This window comes from Urocampus carinirostris, chromosome 11, assembly GCF_059441175.1.
Source record: "Urocampus carinirostris isolate Australia breed hairy pipefish chromosome 11, RoL_Ucar_1.0, whole genome shotgun sequence".
Lineage (NCBI taxonomy): Eukaryota > Metazoa > Chordata > Actinopteri > Syngnathiformes > Syngnathidae > Urocampus > Urocampus carinirostris.
In genome coordinates, this window is record NC_142359.1 from 13,878,370 (window position 1) to 13,904,499 (window position 26,130).

The 26,130-nt window shown below is 41.8% G+C and overlaps 1 protein-coding gene across 1 annotated transcript; it reads left to right on the forward strand.

Annotated features, from left to right (window-relative positions):
• The first annotated feature begins 11,327 nt into the window (after positions 1-11,327).
• Positions 11,328-24,875, forward strand: tmem185a (transmembrane protein 185A). Its single transcript, XM_088348192.1, has 7 exons — positions 11,328-11,499; positions 15,085-15,261; positions 16,329-16,542; positions 16,631-16,714; positions 17,326-17,502; positions 19,404-19,527; positions 22,544-24,875. Exons 1-7 carry the CDS (start codon positions 11,462-11,464, stop codon positions 22,792-22,794), a joined length of 1,065 nt encoding a protein of 354 aa, XP_088204318.1. The 5' UTR covers positions 11,328-11,461; the 3' UTR covers positions 22,795-24,875.
• Positions 24,876-26,130: the final 1,255 nt, after the last annotated feature.

Sequence of the window (26,130 nt, forward strand, 5' to 3'; positions counted from 1 at the left end):
AATTATGTTAAAACAAGGGCAGCACGGCGGCGCAGTGGTTAGCGCGTGTGCGGCAAGGTCTTGGGAACCTCCTGTGTGGGTTCACCGGACTTCCTGTGCGGAGTTTGTATGTTCTCCCTGTGCTTGCGTGGGTTTCCTCCGGGCACTTCGGTTTCCTCCCACATTCCTAAGACATGCATTTCAGGTGGATTGGCCGGTCCAAATTGTCCCTAGGTGTCAATGAGCGAGCGAGTTGTCTGTCCCTGTGTGCCCTGCGATTGGCTGGCAACCAGTTCAGGGTGTCCCCTGCCCACTGCCCGATGATTGCTGGGATGGGCTCCAGCACCCCCGCGACCCTACTGAGGATAAGCGGTGCAGCTAATGAGATGAGATGAGATGTTAAAAGAAAAAGAAAACAAGTCGAAAAAACAAAACGATGTGAATGTAACCTGGACTTGCTGCCTGGGGGGTCCGCCCCCAGGCAGCAAGACCACCACTCTCGAGTAACCTGATCTTTGCATTAAAAAGACAAGGTAGAGGAGCTTAAGCCAGATACCTCCAGCATCAAAACTCCCACTTGTCTGCCCTAACTAAGAAATGTGCAGAATGTCTGTTTTGTGTTCTTATTAAAAGTTATCTCTATGTGATTGTAGCTCCATTTATTTAGTTTTTGTTTTTTTCACCATTATCACCCACGTATTTATCCAGCTCATCGGTTTGTTTATTAATATAGATTGTAATGACTTTGTATACTCTAATGTTGACGGCAATATAATAACAATGACAAAAAAAATAGTCATATAGTTGATGACAATAACAATAACAGTATCCGCAGCTAAAACAATAGTCTTGATAATCGTTAAAGCTAAATTGACTGTATAAGGTTGCTCACTAAGATTATTTGGATACCAATAATATTACTACTAGGAATAATATTAACAGTAGTAGTCACATAGGGCAAGACACTGAGTCCCTCATGCCCCGATAAGCAGGTAGTTGCCATGTATGCTGACGCTGCTATCGGTGTGTGAGTGTGTGTGTGAATGGGTAAGTGTGAAGCACATTGTAAAGCACTTTGGGAGGTCTTCAGTGACTTGAAAATGTCACGGTTGCCCATTGCCCTCACTTGGGCCCGCGCGTTTGGCGCCAGCTGCTACTCGTTGCCTGATTGGCTTCCCTCCTATTTAAACTCAATGCTCTAATTCACTCCTTGTCAGTCTCTCAACAAACCTCTGCACTTGCAAGACTTGTATTTTGACTCTGTCCGGTATCCTGCTCGTGTATCCAGTATCCGGTATCTATCCCGCCTGTATCGTCCTGTCCGGTATCTTGCTCCAGTCTCCAGTATCCAGTATCGACCCTGTCTGTCTCGTCCTGTCCGGTATCTTGCTCCAGTCTCCAGTATCCGGTATTGATCCCGTCTGTCCTGTCCTGTCCGGTATTTTGCTTGTGTATCTAGTATCCGGTATCGATTCCGTCTGTCCTGCCTTGTCCGGTATCTTGCTCCAGTCTCCAGTATCGATCATGTCTGTCCTGTCCCGTCCGGTATTTAGCTCGTGTATCTAGTATCCGGTATTGATTCTGTCTGTCCTGCCCTGTGTGGTATCTTGCTCCAGTATCCAGTTTTCGGTATCGATCCCGTCTGTCCCGTCCTGTCCGGTACCTTGCTGTTGTATCCAGTATCCAGTATCCGATATCGATCCGGTCTGTCCGGTATCTTACTCCAGTATCCGGTATCAATCCCATCTTTCCTGTCCGGTTTCGATCTCGTCTGCCTCTGGCTTCCTGTTTTCCCGCTCCTGACTTCTCTGTCTCACCTCTTCCGCCCAGCGATCGCCGCATCACTGGCGTTTGTGTTCACATGCATGTTTGCCCCATTCCCGTAAAATAAAGCTTGTGTGAAAACGTTACGCGTCTGGGTCCTCCGTCTGTTCGAATACTGACAGAAAAGCGCTATATAAATGCAGACAATTTACATTTACATAACTTATAATACTGCGATTGGCTGGCAACCAGTTCAGGGTGTCCCCTGCCCACTGCAAGATGATTGCTGAGATGGGCTCCAGCACCCCCGCGACCCTACTGAGGATAAGCGGTGTAGCTAATGAGATGAGATGAGATAACTTATAATAATAATCATCCTTACAATAGTTATAATGATACAAGAATAACTATTAGTTTTAGCTATCTAATTGTAACGGGTGTAATAATAACTTTTATTTTATTGAAATTCCTGCTAAAATATGTGTATAGTTTTTGGTAAATGTCCTGCAATGCTGAGTCCAACAGTGCCATCTGCTGGTATGGGGTGGGGTTTGGTTTTGGCTTCTAACATGTGACCAGGAGGCGGGGTTTTGTCAGTTTAACCAGAGTACTACAAAGGTAAGACATATCTTTTGGTGCTCCACAAAATAAGTTGATTTTAAACTTTATAACCCCAGCTGACAAATCTCTCACCATGCATAGTAATGTGATTGATATTGTCAAGCTGTTTAGGTTTATTTTCATTTTGTTTCTGTTTTACTAAATCTTAATTCCCCTTGTAGAGATCAAAGAGATCAGACCCAGCAGAAAAAGCTAATGTTGTGACTCATCCATTTGCAGGTAAATTGTACCCATTTTTATACTCATTATTGTTTTTATTCCTATTTTTCATATACATTAAAAAAAAGGATGATGTTGGTTAAAATTCAGAGTAAAGAAAAACATGTTGAATTCATTGTAAACGTTAAAAATCCACTATACGATCTCTTGTTAAAAGTATCTTGTTAAAATGCAAAGATTTATAAATGTATTGTGATATTCTAAAATGTATTTTCTGTAAAGTGAAAAGACAGCTCTTTGATATGCTTTGTGGTCAGTTTAACCAGAGTACTACAAAGAGATCAAAGAGATCAGACCCAGCAGAAAAAGCTAATGTTGTGACTCATCCATTTGCAGAACTGTAATAATAAAAACCTCATCATCCAGTCCAGCGTGAATGTGGATCTTTGGTGGGACACGTATAGCGCGGTTACATTGGTGCCGTGACCCGTGACTTCTATCAAGCTCTCCGAACCGAGGACTGTCCTACCTGCCACATCATTTCATGAAGCCATCAGCTCACAGTATTTAAAACTGCTATACAGTGACGTGTTACGCAGGCGATTTTGACTTATTTACATCTTTGAAACATGTTTACTCAGAGCACAAGTGACGTTTCTGAGGGTGTAGCTGATCAGATGACAAATATTATTCAGGAGATAGGACATAAATTGGCTTATAGCATATTCACAAATATACAGTCACGTAATATAGTAGCTCCTAACGCTGCTGCCACACAAGATGTAGCAAACAGATTGAGTCAGGTGGTTACACAGAGAAAGGTTAAGGAACCGCCGTCATTTATTGGGGATGGCTCAGACTCAATAACAATACATGAGTGGGAAGATCTAATGAGGACATTTATTAAAAGGAGTAATGTGAGACTTGAAGAGCAAGCAGAGGAAATCCTTATACATTTAAGAGGAAAAGCTAAAGATGTAGTTAGGTTTGGCATTAGAAACAGTAATATAGACGTCTATACCCGCCCTGACATGATTTATAGTCTTCTCAGGAAACACTTTAGCTGTACCAAGTACTCTGCTGTCCCTCTAGCTGACTTTTATTCAACTTTGCCCAAAGACCAGGAAGACCCCTATGACTACTGGCTGAGACTAAACAGAGCAGCTGACCTTGCCTCTGAGTGCAGCAGGTCACCAAGGCCAGAACCGTACTTTGTCTCTGGTGAGGCAACGATTCTTCTGGAATGGCATGGAACGTGATGTTGTGAATTATGTCAAATCCTGTCAGCGCTGTGTAGTAGGGAAAACACCGGAACCACACAACCGTGCACCACTCAAGAACATAGTCACCTCTGAGCCTATGGAGTTGGTCTGTATAGACTTTTGGACTGCTGAGCAAGAGAACAAGTCTGTAGATGTCCTGGTCGTAACTGATCATTTCTCCAAGATGGCGCACGCCTTCCCTTGCAGAAATCAAACCGCCAAACAAGTTGCTCGCCGTCTGTGGCAGGATTTCTTCCTTGTCTATGGTTTCCCACGGCGTATCCACTCTGATCAGGGAGCTAATTTTGAGAGCAAACTGATCAAAGAGCTTCTAGAGATGGCAGGGGTGCAGAAATCCCATACCACTCCGTACCACCCCATGGGAAATGGCATCGCAGAACGATTCAACCGAACATTGGGAGATATGATCAGAACCCTTCCCCCTCAGCCCAAAGCAAAGTGGCCACAAATGCTGCAGCAGCTCACATTCTGCTATAACTGCACAGAGCATGAGACAACAGGGTTTGCACCGTTTTACCTAGTGTTTGGTAGGATCCCTCGTCTCCCTGTCGATGTCATGTTTCAACATGCTAATACCAATGATGCTGTTGTCAGCTACTCTGACTTTGTACGCCATCTGAAGAAAGATCTACATGAAGCTGCTCAAATTGTACAGAGGAATACTCTCAGAGAACAGACTCGTCATGCCAAGCTGTACAACCGTAGGGCCAAAGGATCACCTCTCGTCGTGGGAGACCGGGTGTTGATCGCCAACAGAGGTGTTCCGGGGAAACGCAAAGTTGCAGATAAGTGGGAGTCAACCCCGTATGAAGTCATATCAGTCAAGCCTGATCTCAATGTCTACAGAGTCAAGGATTGTCTGACGGGCAAAGAGAAGGTAGTTCACAGGAATTTGCTGCTCTCTGTTAGCTTCTTGCCCTGTGAGGATGATCTGGCCAGCGAATCTGAACACTCAGAGTCTGACGCTGCTATGCATGGAAGTGATGTATGCCCTGATTTACCTGACGCGGTTGAAGACAGTGATGTCCGTACAGTAAACTGGGTGATACAGGCAGGTGAAGAGCAAGTTCATCCAGAGGTAGAGGATAACTCACTAGACAGCAGATCTGATGCCCAGTCCGACTCTCGCAGTGTTGATACATCCAGTCGAGGAAGTCAGCACATCCCCGAACAAGATGTTGACCATACTTCAAGTGACAATACGGAAAGCCCATCACAGTGCTCTGAAAACATTATCCCTTTGGGTATGGGTCTCCCAGACGAGACCCCATTGAACACTGACCATCTGGACGCAGACTCCCCTGATACTGACTGTTTAGACTTGACTGCCCCAGACCTTCAAGCTCAGGTTATTTGTGCTCAACCTAACCGTTATGGTCTTAGGGTCCGCCAGTCCATCAGGCCTCCTAGTCGTCTTATTTGTCAGATGAATGACCATGTGGTAGGTGACAATCCTCTGTCCGCAATATCTGCAAGTTCCTAGTTTAAGTTCAGTAGAGATGCACTTTCAGTTTGAGTAACAAAGCTTGAGTAAGAAACAAGAATTGTGCCTATGTGAGCACTTACAACTACAGGAACAATGTTTGATATTTCAGAGATGTAACAGGCATCTTTGAGTCTGTGCTTAGTTAGGAGTTTGATCGCCTCCTTTCTTTTCACACTCCTTTTTGGGAGAGTTTTAGAACTGACATGCACTTCAGTTTGTTCCTTGTAATACTGTACCAGTTTTCGTGTCCTCTTTTTCATCAGTATTTGCCTTTTTGGCATGTGATTTTTTTTCTGTTTAGTGTAGCACTCCCATATTTAGCAGAATTTCAGGGGGGTGTATGTAACGGGTGTAATAATAACTTTTATTTTATTGAAATTCCTGCTAAAATATGTGTATAGTTTTTGGTAAATGTCCTGCAATGCTGAGTCCAACAGTGCCATCTGCTGGTATGGGGTGGGGTTTGGTTTTGGCTTCTAACATGTGACCAGGAGGCGGGGTTTTGTCAGTTTAACCAGAGTACTACAAAGGTAAGACATATCTTTTGGTGCTCCACAAAATAAGTTGATTTTAAACTTTATAACCCCAGCTGACAAATCTCTCACCATGCATAGTAATGTGATTGATATTGTCAAGCTGTTTAGGTTTATTTTCATTTTGTTTCTGTTTTACTAAATCTTAATTCCCCTTGTAGAGATCAAAGAGATCAGACCCAGCAGAAAAAGCTAATGTTGTGACTCATCCATTTGCAGGTAAATTGTACCCATTTTTATACTCATTATTGTTTTTATTCCTATTTTTCATATACATTAAAAAAAAGGATGATGTTGGTTAAAATTCAGAGTAAAGAAAAACATGTTGAATTCATTGTAAACGTTAAAAATCCACTATACGATCTCTTGTTAAAAGTATCTTGTTAAAATGCAAAGATTTATAAATGTATTGTGATATTCTAAAATGTATTTTCTGTAAAGTGAAAAGACAGCTCTTTGATATGCTTTGTGGTCAGTTTAACCAGAGTACTACAAAGAGATCAAAGAGATCAGACCCAGCAGAAAAAGCTAATGTTGTGACTCATCCATTTGCAGAACTGTAATAATAAAAACCTCATCATCCAGTCCAGCGTGAATGTGGATCTTTGGTGGGACACGTATAGCGCGGTTACATAATAATTCGGGTTTATTTAATTTGGTGCAAAAAATGAATCAGAAGAGCCGGTTGAAAGCCGAAAAAGCCGACTCTTTTCAGTGAGCTGCGCCGAAAAGCCAGTTCTCTAATAAGAGCCGGAACTCCCATCACTATCGCTGAGTAAACCACTGGGCGACCCGCCCATTTAAAAAAAAAATGGTGGGATGCAACTTTGATTGTAAAAGTGTCATCGTATGAGGCTTGCTCCCCAACGGGACCACGACTTGGAACTCGAGTTTTGCATCAACCTCAAGCTGATCACAGCTTTTCAATCGCAACTTCCCCCCAACAAAATTAGAGGTACTTTCCGCACGGTTATATTTATGGCACCATGTTGTCATTTGACAGAAATCTGGATCGCGTGCAGAACTGAACCGTGCACGCCTTTCCCTTCATCGCGTCTGCAAAATCGTGTCGTGTCTCGTTCGTGGCCACAAACACATTCCACGCCACACGTAGCACCTTGCAGCTTCCTTTTTTCTGCGTACTCTCAAGTGTACATTTTGCAAACTCGGTTATATTTAATTGCTGTTAAAAGTGTCGATACAAACTCATATTGTTGGGATATGATATAATGAAATTGTGTGGTTAATTGCTGTTAAAAATGTCGTAAAAAATGTTAAAACGTCAGATTTAACGAAATTGTGATAATGCTTAATTGCTGTTAAAATTGTCGAGAAAAATTGTTCAAACCTCACATTGTTTATTTGCTGTTAATAGTGTCAATAAAATTGTTCAAAACAAATTATGCGTGCCAGTCGTCTGCTCCTGATGCATTTTAACGATGTCTTGGATACGCACCTTGAAACCAGGGAAAAGGAAGCGTTTCTACAATTTAAGAGTCACAAACTACACTCAAAAGAGTCGACTCTTTCGGCTACTAAACGGCTCTTTCGATATTTGTTGTTGTTGCCGAAATCCACATCTTCCCAACGGCAGTAGCTCAGGAGGTAAAGCACTCGATCAAGAGGTCGCAGGTTCGATTCCCGGCTCCTCCGTGTTATATTTCGAAGCGTCCTTGAGCAAGACAATGAATCCCTAGTGCCCCCGATAAGCAGGTAGTTGCCTTGCATGCTGTTGCCGCAATCGGAGTGTGTGTGTGTGTGTGAATGGGTTAGTGTGAAGCACATGGTAAAGCGCTTTGGGAGGTCTACAGTGAATTGAAAAGCGCTATATATATATATGTAGACCATTTACATTTATGCACGAAATGACTTGTAGGGGAATCAAGCATGCAAAAAGAAACAAAAGAAGGAAAAACGAAAAAAAAAAAAAACCTAAGTAAAATGGAAAAAAAAACCAAAGTAACAAAGTTAAAGTGCAAAGGAACATGAAAAAAAGCAAAAGAAAGGAAAAAAGAAGAAAAGAGCAAGAAGAAATCAAAAGCTAGAAAAAAAGAAACCATGAATGGAAAGGGAGAGATAAAATAAGAAGAGAAAACAAAAAATGACAAGCTATGAAAAAGGAAACAAAAGAAGAAGAAAAATCAAAATGGAAAGAATATAGGAAAAAAGGAAAATGTTTATCAACGATAATAATGAAATATTATGCACAAAATGAATTAACTCATTCAGTGCCATTGTTAGAACCAGAACAGGAGGAGGACCCAGATGCGTAACGTTTTCACACTAGCTTAATTTTACGGGAATGAGGGAGTCTTGCGCGTGAACACCAGTGATTCGGCAATCGCTGGGCAGAATAAGTAAGACAGAAGTCCGGTGTGGAAAAACAGGAAGCCAGAGGCCGACGAGATCGATACCAGATACACGAGCAGATACCGGACAGACAGGGTTGATACCGGACAGGACGGGAAAGACAGGTTTGATACAAGATACACGGGGTTGATACCGGACAGGACGGGTCAGCCAGGATCCATACCAGATACACAAGCAGATACCGGACAGACGAGATCCATACTGGACAGGACGGGAAGGACGGGATCGATACCAGATTCTGGAGACTAGACTCATATATAAGACAGGATGAGACAGACGGGATCGATACCGGATACTGGAGACTGGCGGCAGATAACAAACAGGACGAGATAGACTGGATTGATACCCAATACTGGAGACTGGAGTCAGATATCAAACAGGACGAGATATACGGGGTCGATACCGGACAGAGTCAAAAGTGGTGCCTGTTTCTGGTGACATCTGGTGGACGAATATAAAACTGCAGCTCGTTTTTTTCATGCGCTGTTCTCGACGTTGTTTCGCAGCCAGATTCAAACCCTCGGCTGCATGTTTGACACCCCTGTGCTAACCACTGCACTACCGTATGTCAGACAGGATCGATACCAGATACACAAGCAGATACCAGATACACAAGCAGATACCGGATAGACGAGATCCATCCTGGACAGGACGGGACGGACAGGATCGATACCAGATACTAGAGACTAGAGTCAGATATCAGACAGGACGAGACAGACGGGATCGATACCGGAGACTGGCGCCTGATAACAAACAGGACGAGATAGACGGGATTGATACCCAATACTGGAGACTGGAGTCAGATATCAAACAGGACGAGATATACGGGGTCGATACCGGACAGAGCCAAAAGTGGTGCCTGTTTCTGGTGACATCTGGTGGACGAATATAAAACTGCAGCTCGTTTTTTTCATGCGCTGTTCTCGACGTTGTTTCGCAGCCAGATTCAAACCCTCGGCTGCATGTTTGACACCCCTGTGCTAACCACTGCACTACCGTATGCCAGCCAGGATCGATACCAGATACACAAGCAGATACCGGACAGATGAGATCCATCCTGGACAGGACGGGACGGACAGGATCGATACCAGAGACTAGAGTCAGATATCAGACAGGACGAGACAGACGGGATTGATACCGGAGACTGGCGCCTGATAACAAACAGGACGAGATAGACGGGATTGATACCCAATACTGGAGACTGGAGTCAGATATCAAACAGGACGAGATATACGGGGTCGATACCGGACAGAGAGAGGTGGTGCCTGTTTCTGGTGACATCTGGTGGACGAATATAAAACTGCAGCTCGTTTTTTTCACGCTCTTCTCTCGGCGTTGTTTCGCAGCCAGATTCAAACCCACGGGCTTCATGTTTGACACCCCTGTGCTAACCACTGCACTACCGTATGTCCGCAGAAGAAGATTTTCAAAATGGCAAAAATTGGCTAGCACCAGAACTTCCCGTTTGAGGAAAACATCTGGCATTGAATGAGTTAACTGATCAACAAACACATAAAATATGGGTGAAATGTATAGGCTAACAGGTATAAATACATACACAAACCCACACGGGCACTCACAAATTAGTTTACCATGCTCCTGTTTACATATAACCTGAGTTGATACTACACGTGTTTCTAAGCACTACACTGACTTTCTTTCACCATACATGAGCTCCGTCTTAAAAGGGCTTTTTTCACCAGCCCTTAAGACCCCAAAGCACGCCTCCCCCCCTCTCCATAGTGCACCGCACTGCTCATGACTGTCAACAAAACACCAGATGACACACAAACTTCTCAGTCTGGGACACGTTCCTCCCAAAGGGCCCCAAACGGCTCTCTATATGCTTTTACGGTATAGTAAAACAAGTCATTTGATGATGAAAATATAGATGTATTTCTAACATTTAGACACAAGGTGATCTAAGCGGGTAACTGGGACAAAGGGCTGTTGAGATAATCAGCACTTCTCGACGCAGACGGTCCTGGTGACGTAGAAACGCTCGGGGATGTTTCGACCATTTCAGACATCGAGGCAAGGGGGCTTTCCTGGCATGCCCTTGGGAGGAGCTGGCACACCAGCTTGTGGAAAAAAAAACGTGGGCCGGGAGGAAAAAAACGAGCAGATCGAGAGAGGAGGTTTGACGGAGACTCGAGCGACACTAATTCGGCTAATTCCGCCATATATTCGATGGAGTTCACTGAGCTAAATCATTTAAGAAATTAAATCTGCCCCCGCGTGAAAATGGCGGCTATTCTTGTCCATCTTTTCCCATCAAGAAACGAGCGCACATTGTTAGGATAATGCAGGTTGTGTTTGGTGAATGGAGTCAGTTAACGAATTCGAACAATTTGGTAAACGGTACATTTTTAATATTGAAAAACTAACACAACCCATCTCATCTCATTAGCTACACCGCTTATCCTCAGTAGGGTCGCGGGGGTGCTGGAGCCCATCCCAGCAATCATCGGGCAGTGGGCAGGGGACACCCTGAATTCGTTGCCAGCCAATCGCAGGGCACAGGGGGACAGACAACTCACTCGCTCATTCACACCTAGGGACAATTTGGACCGGCCAATTCACCTGAAATGCATGTTTTTAGAATGTGGGAGGAAACCGGAGTGCCCGGAAGAAACCTACGCAAGCACGGGGAGAACATACAAACTCCGCACAGGAAGTCTGGAGCTGGATTTGAACCCACGCAGGAGGTTCCCAAGACATGAACTGTGCCGCACATGCGCTAACCACTGCGCCGCCGTGCTGCCCCTAACACAACCCAAACCCCCCAAAAGACGAAAAGAGTTTATTAGTATTTGAGGAATGAGCTGAGTGAGGCTGAAATCGTGAGGACATGGTGGCAGAGAGTAGCATAATTTCAAGTTGGGTACACATCACCAGGCTGTACTTGCCCAAGACACACCACAGGAAGTTGTGCCCCTACCACCCTAATGTTTAAGGGAACCAATCGCCCACACTACCTTTAAATGTTTTAAAACCAACAACAAAGAAAATCAGACGAAATAAATGAATGAGTAAACTGATGGAAGTTGAGTTTTTGGATTGGCGACGTTTAATTCTGGTTCCTGATTTGAACGGAAGTACTCTCTTTGTGTCGTGACGTCATTTCCGATGGAGGCTTTAAGGGAGAAACCAAAACACAACCAAGCTAGCTAGCTAGCTAGCCAGCAATTTAAGGCGAACGTCCAAATCCAAGACAAAAACGAAAGCATGAAATAAACTACGAGTGTGACACTTTCGTCTGCGACATGAATTTAAGGGGACTGTTTCAGGATTTCAATCCCAGGTAATGGACGAGCGACGAAGTTTCGCTGGATTTGATAGCGCAATTGAAGTTCTCCAGTTATTTAGCTGTATACAATATTTACGAACGCTGAAGTGAGGTGATTAAACATTCGCTCAGTAATTAGTGACTCGCCAACTTATTCGAAAATGAGTTTAATGAGGTCAAATAATGTAAGAATTTGCTCTTCAATTAAAAAAATACACTGTGATGAGTCTATTGGTCACATTGCCCACTGATTATAATGCAGAATTTAGCTTTGAGTGTAATGTGAATTTCTCTACGGGGATGGATAAAGTATCTATCTATCTTATCTAAACTATCTATCTATTTGTGTATAGCACTGAGTGACAGTCCATGTTAACAGGCAATTATGATATTGTTTGATGGAAATTGGACACGATCCGTTTGATTTGAGTGATTATTGAATTGAAATATCTTTATTATGATTGATACCAACGTGGGTAAATATTTCATGAAACGAGATTATACAGAGCACTCCAGGGTAAACATGTCATTAACTCATTTAATGCCAGACATTTCTCTGCGAGTGCCAGCCAATTTTTGCCATTTTCACTCATTTTTGATGGCCTACAGAAAATTGACTTCTGTAGTTCATATAGGCATAAGACTTTTCCAAAGAAAGATCACCTTTCATTAAAAAACAGTATGTTTAAAAAGAATGTTTTTAGCTTTAACGATTGTTTATTGAACACTGCTAAGTTTCTTTAAAATACTCATCTCCAAGAAAACTTCTGAGAAAATGGGTTGCATAAAAGAATGCATTTCAAGTCAAGTCTTTTTTATTTGTATATCAAGCAGAATTGTCACCTTGGTGCTTTTTTGAATTTGTGATACCTTCAATATCTAACTAATGCTTCCCATAAACGCAAGGACACTTTGCTTGCAAGATAACATCTTTTTACTGTAACACATAAACTTTGCATGAACTTTTCAGTGCCCGATGTTTCCGGTAATGTGATCACAAGATTTCAGTCACTTGGGCTGGCCACACACTCTCAATCGCGGGATAGAGGAAGCTAAGCAACACAAGTCAAGTCATGTTTATTTTTATAGCCCTTAATCACAAAGAGTCTCAAAGGGCTGCACAGAGCAGAGATTATTGCAAACCACAGACTATCATTACACCATCCCATGATCTGAAACCTACATGAGGGCAAGGGAAAACTCAAAAATCTCAACATAAAGAAAATGGAGAAACCTTGAGAAGGGACCGCACATGAGGTAGTGATTGCTCCTCAATGTGTGGACAAAGCTCTCCCCAAGGATGTTCCTGCCCTCTAGTGTTGATTTATCATACTGATATCATTCTCAGAGGTTTGATACTTACTAATCAGCAGCGACAAAGCCGTCAGAATAGTTATTTAAAATAAACAAAAACAAAACTATTTTTACGTTTTTGCATTCAGGGACAATGCTTCTGAAAACATATCTATACGTTTTGGCTTTGAATGAGTTAAGACTTTTAAGAGAAACATAAGATCAAAGATTGTCAGGATAAATAGGCAAAAATATTTACAACAAAGTGCTTAGAGACTGGCACAAGTTATAATAGTTCAATGAAAAATTAGTCCACCGTAACAATAGTGTAAAGAAAGAATAGTGCAATAACATTTCGCAGCATCAAAGATTCCCAAATATGTTGCAAGATGTACAGGACTGTCTCAGAAAATTAGAATATTGTGATAAAGTTCTTTATTTTCTGTAATGCAATTAAAAAAACAAAAATGTCATACATTCTGGATTCATTACACATCAACTGAACTATTTCAAGCCTTTTATTATTTTAATATTGCTGAATTTGGCTTACAGCTTAAGAAAACTCAAAAATCCTATCTCAAAATATTAGAATATCATGAAAAAGTATACAAGTAGGCTATTCAACTAATCACCTGAATCATCTAATTAACTCGAAACACCTTGCGTGGGTTTCCTGAGCCTTAAAAACACTCAGCTTGGTTCAGTAAACTAAATCACAAGTATGGGGAAGACTGCTGATCTGACTGCTGTCCAGAGGACCATCATTGATACCCTCCATCAGGAGGGTAAGACACAAAAAGAAATTTCTCAAAGAGCAGGCTGTTCACAGAGTGCAGTTTCAAAGCATATCCACAAAAAGTCTGTCGGAAGGGAAAAATGTGGCCGGAAACGCTGCACAACCAAGAGAGATGACCGCAGCCTTAACAAAATTGTGAAGAAGAGCCGCTTCCAGAATTTGGGGGAGCTTCAAAGACAGTGGGCTGAAGCTGGAGTCCAGTTATCAAAAGCCACAGTTCACAGACGTGTCCGGGAAATGGGCTACAATAGCCGTATTCCCATGGTCAAGCCACTTCTGAACTCAAGACAACGGAAGAAGCGTCTGACTTGGGCTATGGAGAAGAAGCACTGGACAGTTGCAGAGTGGTCCAAAGTCCTCTTTTCAGACGAAAGCAAGTTTTGCATTTCATTTGGAAGTCAAGGCGCCAGAGTCTGGAGAAAGGCTGGAGAGGAGCAAAATCCAAGTTGCTTGAAATCCAGTGTGAAGTTCCCACAGTCAGCAATGGTTTGGGGAGCCATGTCAGCTGCTGGTGTTGGTCCACTGTGTTTCATCAAGTCCAGAGTAAATGCAACTGTGTACCAAGAGATTTTAGAGCACGACATGCTTCCATCTGCTGAAAAGCTCTATGGAGATGAGGATTTCATTTTCCAGCATGATCTGGCACCTGCCCACAGTGCCAAAACCACCAGTAACTGGTGCACTGACCATGGCATCACTGTCCTTGATTGGCCTGCTAATTCCCCTGACCTGAACCCCATCGAGAATTTGTGGGGTATAGTAAAGAAGAAGATGAAAGACACCAGACCTACAAATGCAAATGAGCTGAAGGCCGCTATCGAAGCATCCTGGGCATCAATAACACCTCAGCAATGCCACAGGCTGATTGCCTCCATGCCACGCCGGATTGATGCAGTAATCCGTGCAAAAGGATTCCCAACCAAGTACTGAGTGCATCAATGGACATTTTCAAATGTTTGATTTAGTTTTGCTGTTATAAAATTATTTTTTTACTTGGTCTGAGGAAGTATTCTAATATTTTGAGATAGGATTTTTGAGTTTTTTTCAGCTGTAAGCCAAAATCAGCAATATTCAAATAATAAAAGGCTTGAAATAGTTCAGTTGATGTGTAATGAATCCAGAATGTATGACATTTTTGTTTTTTTAATTGCATTACAGAAAATAAAGAACTTTATCACAATATTCTAATTTTCTGAGACAGTCCTGTATATTTTAACAGTGCGACTCATGCCTGGTAAGAGGTTAGTTGGTGAACATCCACTCAAATGACAGAAAACAAGCTATTTTTTTTTCTCTGTTAATTCTGTAACTCATGGTCTCATCGCCAAGGTGTTTTTGTGGTGTTCAATCTGATTGCGTTTTTGTTTTTGGTTGTTTAACTTGGTTGTGCATGAGTATCAGAGCCCGCTCTGATGCAACCTTGACTCCTTTGATTTTTGAAAAATCTAACTTTTTCTACTTGGGTCTCTGTAAATAAATCCTTTTCCAAATCTTATTGTGTCTCCTCGCAGCAAGTTCCTGATCTACCTGTGTCTGCTGCTGTTCTCTGTGTTGCTGTCCTTGAGGCTGGATGGAGTTATTCAGTGGAGCTACTGGGCAGTCTTCACACCGATATGGTTGTGGAAGCTTTTGGTCATCATCGGGGCGTCAGTGGGCACTGGAGTGTGGGCACACAACCCACAGTACAGGTGCACTCATCTTCTGCATATTGTACAGTGGTACTTTTTTGCACGAGCATCTTTAGACAAGAGAATTTCGATATACGAGTTTTACTTGGTACAAAAATCTTCATCTACGTCCGACAAGAAAATACAGGTCACAAACATTCCCAGAAACCACTAGAGACCGCTCAAGACAGCTCACCCTCAGGATCAGCTCATCCCAATTTGAGCATGCAAGCGAAAACATTTTGATGTCAAATTTTTTTCTGTTCATTTAAAATTACAGTAAGTTCTATGTCTACAGCAAGTGCTTACATATCATCAGTCTCTCGATCTCATTCCTGTCAACCTCAGCCAATTCCTCCCTGTAATAATGATTGCAATTCCCTTGTTAAGCAAAAATAAACTTACCAACACAACGCAGTACCTATTTACTCACAGCAAGACAGACTATGCAGAATACCGCATAATATTTGCAATCTACAATGTTGTCTGATACCAGTGACCGAGACAATCTGGATTAGAGTCTAAATGGACAAAACTAGCTCAGATGACAAAACACATATTTTTTCTCCCTGGTGCGTAAATTTCAAAATATCCCCAAAACATATAAAATAAAGGTTAAACCTATAAGTTGACAGGTGTGCGATCTCCACCACTCCTCCCGGATCCTATCCCTTTGCACCATACACACAACTTTGCTACAGAAACTGCTTCCATGGTAAGTGTCCATAATATACTGGCATATTATTTTATAAATATGTACTTATTTATCTTATTAATGGAGTTTCTTATGTTTAATTACTATTTGTATGTGTTTTTAGTGACCAGGAAGTTGTGTTTTAAAGTCAATTAGAGTTAACTTTTGATGGACAGGAAGGAACCAATTAGCTTTTAGATATATATTTAATAGCGGAAAATCAGTTCGATTTATGAGAATGATCCTAAAACTAATTGAGCTTGTATGAAGAGGTACCACTGTATTCATATTTGAACATGCTATTGCCCATGCAGGGTTTTTGGTTTGATTTCCTAACTAGCGACACCATTCATGTGAGTAGTGCTTGACATGCAGTGTCTTCCCTCCACACTAGGGCTGAAGGCGAGACATGCGTGGAGTTTAAGGCCATGCTGATCGCCGTGGGGCTTCATGTCCTCTTGTTGATGTTCGAGGTGTTGGTGTGCGACCGCGTGGCCAGGGGAAGCGGCAACTACTTCTGGCTGCTCGTCTTCATGCCCCTCTTCTTCGTCTCACCCGTTTCCGTGGCGGCGTGCGTTTGGGGTTTCAGACACGACCGCTCCCTCGAGGTAAAACGTTTTTTTTTTTGCCTATGCCCCGTCCACCCACAACAGCAGGGACAAAACCAAAAAGTAACAACATGCTTTCTGTCCTCAGCTGGAGGTTTTTTGTTCGGTGAATATTCTCCAGTTCATATTCATAGCGCTGAGGCTGGACAGGATCATCAACTGGCCTTGGCTGGTGAGAGCTCCTTGCCTTGATTGTGGGATAAAGCTATACTGTTAAATTGGAATCTAGGCATGTTATGCAATCAAAATCTAAAAGTGTCAAATAGGTTTCGTACGGGTGCTTGAAATCCTTGAAAATGCTTTAATTTTAATGTTGGATTTCCAAGGATTGAAAAGTGCTTGACTTGTGGGTTAAGTGCTTGTAAATACTTGAAATTGTTGCCATGTATTTCGACAAGTCTGTTAAAAAAGGACGCTGCTATCTTGAGGCTTTGCCATTGCATTTCTTCTTCCCTTGTGATTACGGCAGCTGGCATTAGTTTTTATGGCATTTTGCTGTGAAGCGTCATCGCGCCATCTAACCAGGGCACTAAGGATCGTCTGTTGGTGTAACACCATTAGTGTAAACTGTAGTTAAAACTTTGCTCTATATATTTCGGACCGAACAACAGGCTTTCGGTGTTCTTCAGCCTGGCATTCATTCAAGTTGGAAAATGACAGAGAATTACTATGGCCCTCATTCTATCCACGAAAAGGGGCTTGAGAGCCTTGCGTTCCCGAATCCTGTACTAGAGAAATCCACACTCAGACAATCCATGTTGTAATGCTGGCGTGTTTGTGCAGGTGGTGTGCGTTCCACTTTGGATCCTCATGTCCTTTCTTTGCCTCGTCGTCCTCTACTACATTATCTGGTCGGTCCTTTTCCTGCGCTCCATTGACATCATCGCCGAGCAGCGGAGAACTCACATCACTATGGCCATCAGCTGGATGACCATTGTGGTTCCACTGCTCACCTTTGAGGTGAGACCCCCCCATTAGTCTCCCAGCAAGGTTTCTGTCACTATGACAAAAAATCGTATTCACAATAAGTCATTTCCCATCAGTCGATATCATTAGTTCCATCCATCCATGCATTATCTGCACCGCTTATCCTCAGTTAGGTCGCGGGGGTGCTGGAGCCGTCCAGCCGTCTTAGGTCAGTAGGCAGCGGACATCCTGAACTGGTTGCCAGCCAATAGCAGGGCACACAGAGACAGACAACTCACTCGCTCATTCACACCTAGGGACAATTTGGACCGGCCAATCAACATGTTGCATGCATGTTTTTGTAATTCGGAGGAAACTGGAGTGGCCGGAGAAACCCACGCAAGCACGGGGAAAACATGCAAACTCTACACAGGAAGGTTTGATCCCACGACCTCAGAAATGTGCAGCACACGCACTAACCACTGCGCTGCTGTGTTGCCCATATCAGTAGTTATTACAATAATTATAACTTTTTTTAAAAAAACATTTTAAGTCAAATTTTCGCCCCTGAGTTAAAGATTAACCAAATTTTGATGACAGAACAAAGACACATGGTGACAAACTACTACACTGCCTTTTACAAATATAAGGAACATTAAACTAAATTACAAATTACAAACAAACGAAATGAGGCAGTAAAAATGCAGAACTTTGCCTAAAATCTGAGGTAAACCTGCAATCACCCCGAAATAACCATAAATACACAAACTAATTTTAATTTACACTCAGCAAATTGTTGCATGAAGTCTCAAGGTGTCTTGACACCGTTAAAGGTGGTGTTCGCAATTTGAAAATTGTCCACTCGCTGACGCCATCTTCTGGCAAAAATCATCTTTCGAGCCTCTATCACGTCAAGGGATTTCTAAGATGCGCCCAAATAAACTCTTCTTTGGTGTTAGTTCTGGTGTTTGGACTGTATTTGAAACAGGTCCTTTTCTTACTTTCACCATTTTCATCCTGGAGTAAAACAAATACAATGAGCACGAGCGTGAAAATCACTCTCTGAAGCGTTGGGACAGTCGCATGCTACACCTAAACAGGGCACTATGAAATGTGTATTACTATATTATATTATATAATATTATATTCTATATAACACGCTACAGTGGGCATTTGCACGTCACATTGGGTATTTGTATATTGTATTCTTTTTGCTTTATTATTGTATTGTTCTCAGCGAAGGGATGCTGCTGGAAATGTGAATTTCCCTGCGGGGATGAATAAAGTATCTATATCTATCTCTCTGTCTATCTGTCTGTCTGTCTGTCTTTCTGTCTGTCTGTCTGTCTGTCTGTCTGTCTGTCTGTCTGTCTGTCTTACTGCAAGAATTACTTGTCTATCTTCTACTAAAAAAATGTAAGCTACATATTACCTTTCTTTACCAAACACCTATATGGGGAGAGATTTGTCTAAAAGACAAATATTCGCGTTTTACTCAAGATCTGAAAACCACAAGTCTTGATAAATGCACACACATGTTTAAGGGTACTGGAGAAATTGGCAAATTGGCGTTGAAAGTCCTTAAAAAGCGCTTGAATTTGGCCATGAGAAAGGTGTACAAATTTTGTGTTATCCTTTGTCTCCTTATCACTCATTTTGAACATGTTGTAGTTGCTTTCACTCTGTGTGAGTTGCTCTACCGCTATTACTGCGAAATGATTGGCTGGTCCTCGTCACCTTCTTTGTCTCCTGAATGTGGGTCTAGCGATTGCGTTTTCATTTTATTCGCACCCCCATTTTCTCCGAGGTTCAGGGGTGTAATTACAGTTTAAATAATTACCTCTTATCTAACTTTTGTGTTATTTATATTGGCAAAAATGATATGACAATAATGACCTTTATATTGCCCAGGCTTACGTGCACCGCTGACTTTCGTGATCTTTCCCCTCCCGCAGATTCTTCTGGTACACAAGTTGGACGGCCACAACAGTCTGAGCTACGTGTGCGTCTTCGTGCCGCTGTGGCTCTCGCTGCTTACACTCATGGTCACCACTTTTGGCCAGAAAGGCGGGAACCATTGTAAGTACAAAGCCATGAGTAGGATTTTGAAAAAAAAAAAAAGAAAAAAAAAGGCTTTTATCCCTGTCAGGTTCAAAACAACGTCCGGATGAAATAATAAACTTTTAAGTTACAATTAAACCCTTAAAGTCTTAAATTTAACTCAAATGTCTTATTTTTTCCCTCCTTCATCTGCGTGATGTTGCTGTATGATAAGTACCGGTAAACGAACATAAGTATGGAACGTTGTGTCGTAAATTTCTTTTTTTTTTTTTCCGACTTTGAATGTTGACCGATAAATGCACTGGGTCTGTTGGAAAATCCAGATTTCTGTTTTTTGAAAAATGCAGACTTATGTTTGAGCTTTACGTACAATCATTTTCTAACCTGCTGTCGTTGGAGTAACTTTGGGATGGGAACTGTTACTTGTCCCTTTTTTTTCAGGGATTATTAGTTATTTCGACAGATGTATTTGCTTGATTTCATAAACGTATGCCAGAATAGGTACGAGATGGGTGTGGTCTTAAATTTTAGTGGATGTGGTTTAGAAAAGGTCTTTAGAAGTCTTAAATTTTAATGTCCTCGGCTTGCTCACTCAGATGAACACAGCAATTCAGTTTCACTATTACATGCAAATAAAGAGATGCGATCAAAACAAACTTGCTCTGTAATACAGGTACCTACAGCAGGGGTGTCCAAATTTTTCAGTCAGCAGGACAGATTTGGTAAGCTGAAATTGTGTCAAGGATGACTATTAAGCCTGGCATACTTTTAGAAGTCGTTAACAAATTTGCCCTCCGTGAAAGGTTTCCGATACTTGCTGATCAGCGTCGAGAAATTGTAGCTCGCCTTTGTAGCATTTTCCTTTGATTTGCAGTCTCGTGAAAAAGCACTGCTGTCCCGTTAAAAAAAGATTGCAGTTGCTCCACAATTTCTCAGCATTCGTTTCCAGTTAGCTTTTTGTAGTCTGCATCATTCGTCTGGCAGTGCCTTTTGGTGTTATATCCTTTGAAAACAGGCATGGTCTTTTGGCAAATTAGGCACACGCAGTTTTTTACGAATTTCGGTTAAATAATACTCCAATCTCCACTTGTCCTGGAAGCGGCGGCGCTCACAGTCAACTTTTCACAGAAAGCCAAGGGCAAGGTGCTAAAGGGCTACTGCCATTATCTGTTTAAATGATGAATTTACCTGTGGGCCACATATTATTAATTTAATTACCAGTACATTTTTGACCGCGGGCCGGACTTTGGACAGTCCTGCTCCACAGGTTTAACCAAGCATGCGGAATCCGGTGCCTGATGGCGAGAGGCTTGTGCACAAACTGGAACCCGCTGATGGCAGTGAGTTTTCAAAAGCAGTGAGCAGTCTCTAGTGGTAGCCTCTGGGACTGTTCGTGAATCAGATCTTCCTCTATATAGTAAGCAAGATTATTGTTGCCAAAAAATCCGTATATCGAAAGTCTCGTTTTTAGAGGAGCTCGTAAAAAGAGATCCCGTTGTATGTAAAATACAAAAAAATAAAAACCATTGAGTGTAAATAATTTAATTGATGTTTTTGCTGAATTTGTGTCGAACAAACTAGTAACTGAGCGATAATCCATTCTGTTGTTATAATTGTGTTACACTTGCATTCAACTACCGTATTTTCCGCACTATAAGGCGCACCTAAAAGCCTTTATTTTTTTCAAAAGCTGACCATGCGCCTTATAATACAGTGCGCCTTATTTATGGATCAATTTTAAAATTGCAAAGTTTTCCAACTAACTTGCAGCCGCCGACTCGATTTTCCCCCGAACGCCAAGTAGTACGCGGTGTATGCTGGGATTTATTTACCAGCGTTTCATTGGCTAACGAATGTGTCAATCATCATTTGAATCAATCACTATTGGCTAAAGTTATTCGGAGGTCAAGGGGCGGATCCTTTTTATCATTTACAGGCTGGCATTGGCTTAAACGGCAACACAAAGCCTGCAATTGGCCAAAACAACGGTGTATGCTGGGATTTATTTACCGGTGTTTCATTAGCTAACCAATGTGTCAATCATCATTTGAATTGATCACTATTGGCTAAAGTTATTCGGAGGTCAAGGGGCGGATCCTTTTCATCATTTACAGGCTGGCATTGGCTTAAACGGCAACACAAAGCCTGCAATTGGCCAAAACAACGGTGTATGCTGGGATTTATTTACCGGCGTTTCATTGGCTAACCAATGTGTCAATCATCATTTGAATCAATCACTATTGGCTAAAGTTATTCGGAGGGCAAGAGGCGGATCCTTTTTATCATTTACAGGCTGGCATTGGCTTAAGCGGCAACACAAAGCCTGCAATTGGCCAAAAAAGATGAATGTTTATGGCACGTGGCTGACGGCATAGAGAAAGCATTTTTTTCTATTCTGTATTTGAAATTATTTTATTCTCCTGGATTTACTACCCTCACGGATATAAGAGGACATTGGCTGCACATTATTATGAACACAACGACTTCGGTGAGCTATTTCGGGTTTTATATTGTCCCTGTATCTTGTTTCAGACTGAACTCGATGTTTCTGTGATAAGCGGTGCAGATAATGGATGGAATGGAGTGTCTTTTTTTAAATTAAACTCAATTCCAAGTGTTTATTGTCATATGCACAGTAAAGTTGCGAGCGAAAAAGAAAATAGAAACTCAGGAATGGTTGGCACTTCTTGAATCCCAAGACTTGAACCTTCCGAATGATGGAACGATGCATTTGAATGACATCGTACGGACACCGCATCCGCACGTGTTCTCGACACGTATTTGCGTCTTTGCAAGCTTTGGGAATGTTAAGGGGGTAATAAGTTGTACTTAACTATCTGACTGTTTTGTCCACGTTCCCATTGTAGCGCCTTATAATCAGGTGCGTCTTATCTATGTCAAAAATTGGACCAAAAACTATTTTTTCGGGGTGCGCCCTATAACCCGGTGCGCCTTATAGTGCGGAAAATACGGTAATCAAAAGTCTATCAAAGGGATGAGTCACAGCTCTAACGTCCATGCCGCTCTGTTTAAGGGTGGTTCGGCATCCGCAAAGACTTCTGCCACTTCCTGCTGGAGCTCCTCCCCTTCCTGCGCGAGTACGGCAACGTCTCCTACGACCTCCAGCGCAGCGACGACCCCGAAGCCGCCGAGGATCCACCTGTTCCCGAGCCGCCTCCTAAAATCGCCCCCATGTTCCACAAGAAAACCGGCGTGGTCATCACGCAGAGCCCCGGCAAATACTTTGTCCCACCGCCCAAACTCTGCATCGACTTACCCGACTAGACGGGTTTCAACACTGCCCGTGTACCCGCCGCTCAATTTGAACTCTGCCGGATCGTGCCAAGTCATTCCCACGGCGGGGAGGGGACATTTCGGGACGCCAAAATAGACCGCGACACATTCTGCGATGGGACCAGCGGAGGGACGCTAGCTTTTTTTGGGGACCTTCAGCGAGCACTTGAAAAGTTGACACCTTATTTTCTTTGCTTCAGCTTCAGAGTCAACCTTCCTTTTACGTTGCCAAGTTATTTCATATTATATTTCACATACTCTACTTACAAACCATTGGAATTGATTTGGGACACTTTAGAGCAGTGTTTCTCGACTGATGGTTCGGGACCCAAAAGAGAGTTGCAAACCCGTTTTCAATGGGTTGCGCCTTTCCCCTCGGAAAATAGTAACAAAAAAGGAGCGTCGATTACACAGTAGATGGCTCAATCACTTCTTTTTAATCAATCGACGGCGTCCCAATTGTGTCTGAGAGGGACCACATCTCATTTGATTGTGATTTTGTTTATTTTATTTCCTTTTCTGCCGATAATAATGAGTCCAGAAAAAGAGTGGGGAGAGAAGGAAAAGTGGAAAACAGTGACAATGATCAAAGAAGGAAATGATTGCGAAATACGAAAATGTGGAATGAGTGTCTGCCATTGAACTTCTGCTTGTTTGTATAGTAAATGGTTTAGGAATGTTACATTTTTAGCTTTTTTTACTAGTATATACATCTTTGTTAGCTACACAATTAAGTAATTGTCGTTGTTAAGGTATACAATTTTTTTGTATTTATTTTGGGTACAAACTGTTTTTAGTATGTAGGGTTAGGGTATACACCGTACTTGAAGTTGTTTTGGTTTTGCTGGTTGTTTAATTTTTTTAAACGAAGGTGAATACTGTATATTCCTCTATCACTGCTTTAAAGGAACAGTGTAATATTCAGTGCCTCTTAGTGGTACAAAAAACTTTCATTCAGAAAAAAAATACGTGAACTATCATATCAGTGTTAATTTATTTAAAACAAAAAAAACTTGTATTTCTTTTACATAGTGGAGTACCACCTAGTATTCTCTGCCATGTTTGTCTGGCATCTTGCGGTTTACTGTAGCACTGGTTTTCGTTGGCATTAGACAACAGTGCCATCTATTGGTCAAATATTACACACTGTGGCTTAAAACTGCACAATCCTTTCTGTTTTAGAGCACTGGTTCTTAACTGGTGTGACTTTGGGACCCGCCATTCTACTCTAATGACAATCAGCGCTCGAAATCAAGAATACATTTCCACTTCATCCAATGAAAGGATTTTGCTGTTTATAGCAGAGATAGTAGAATATATTAACCTTTTTTTTTTTAAGACAAAACGACTTGAAGTATTGTATATACTTGCATCAGCCTACATACAATACACCTCAAACTGATTCAAATATCCACATACTCAAAAACATTCCAGAAAATCAATAAAGTGTGCAATGATGTAGTTAATAAAGAGTAATATAGCACCTTAATGGCAGACACTCGTACACCATTTCTGTATTTTGCATGTTTCCTTCTTTGACTCGATCGTTGTAGTCACTATTTTCCATGTTTTCTTCCCCTTATTTCTACTTTTCTTGTGACCTGTTATGCGCAGAGATGGGAAATGAAACCAACAGAATCACAATAAAATGAGATGTGGTCCCTCTTGAACGCGCCGATTGACTGAACTGGTAGAAAAAGATTGATCAGGTCTACTTGGAGATTAGGAACCCATTACAAACGGACCTGCGTCTACTATTAAGGAATGTAATTGACCTTATTTTATTCTATCTAGCATTATTTTGCCATGGAAAAGGCCTGAGACCCACTGAAAACAGTTCAGTGACCCTTTTTGGCGTCCTGACCCACCAGTTGAAAAACAATGCTTTGGAGTAGTTTGATAGCTGTATTAGTTTTCCTTGAGAAAATTACTGTGTATAACAAGGGTTAATTGCACGCTGATCTAAAAAGATTCAGATGCAAAATGCACTTAATAGTTCAGAGTGATCTTGTATTTTTTTTCCTTCTTTTGATTGTAAATAAATGAGTATGTCTCTTAAGGGACCAGAACAATCAATCCTATTTCATTTGATTTATAGAACGGGTGCTTGAGAATGCCTGATTTTAATTATATGTTTTCAAAGATTGAAAAGAACTTGAATTTTAGGAGAACCACTTGTAAATGCTTAAAGTTTTTGCCATATTTCACAACAAGTCCGCTTAGAAATGACCTGGATATTGCTATCTAGTGGCTTTGCTTGGCCATTGCTTTCCTTCTTCATTTGTGATTAACGGCAGCTGGCAGTAGTTTGTATGTATTGTCATATCAAGCGTCATCGCCCCCTACGTGTCGACCCCATTAGGACAGGTGCATGCTACACTTAAGCACCAATACATTATGATTTTACAATGGGCTATGCAAAAAAATAAGGTAGCGTTTCCCATGGGTTAATTGTAGTGGGAAGAACTTCCTGCAACTGAAAATGTAAGCTACATTTTATTGTCACTTTTACCCAACGCCCATTTAGGGAAAGATTTGTCTCAAAAATATTTACACACATACATTTTGTACTGTGCGTAAAAAAAAAAAGCTCAAGTTCCTCAAGGTTTGATGGTGATCGTCTCTGCCCATTATTTTTCAGATGTTTCCACAAATTCTCTATCGGATTGAGATCTGAACTTTGGCTTGGCCATTCTAACTCCTTTGTATTTAAACCATTCTAGTGTTGATTTTGCTGTGTTTAGGGTTGTTGTCCTGCACCCCTTTTTCAGGTCTTTTGCAAACTCCAGCATTTTTCTGCCAGAATCTCCTTGATTTGGCTCCATCCATCTTCCAATAAACTCATACAATCTTATCAGTCCCTGCTGAAAAAGCAACCTCAGAGCATGATGCTACCACCACCATGATTGTCAGTGGGGATGGTGTTTTCAGGGTGATGGGCAGTGTTACTCTTGCGCCAAATGTGATGCTTTGCATTCTGCCCAGAGCACCTTGTCCCACATGGTATTTGTGTCTAACATGGGCCCTTTTTATAGTTTTCCTTCAGAAAGAGCTTCCTTCTTGCCACTCTTCAATTAAGTTCAGATTTATGTCTGACTAATTATTGTCTCTTGCATAGATTGTCCCACCTCGGCTGTGTATGCATGCAGGTCATCCAATGTGATCATGAACCTCTTGGTTGCCACTCTGATTAGTTTTCTCCTTGTTTGGGATGAAAGTTAAGAGGGATTGCCAGGTCTTGGTAGGTTTCCTAAGGGTATTATGCCCTTGAAATCTTCTTGTATCCCATCTTTACTTAGAACTTTTCCACAACTTTATCCCGGACCA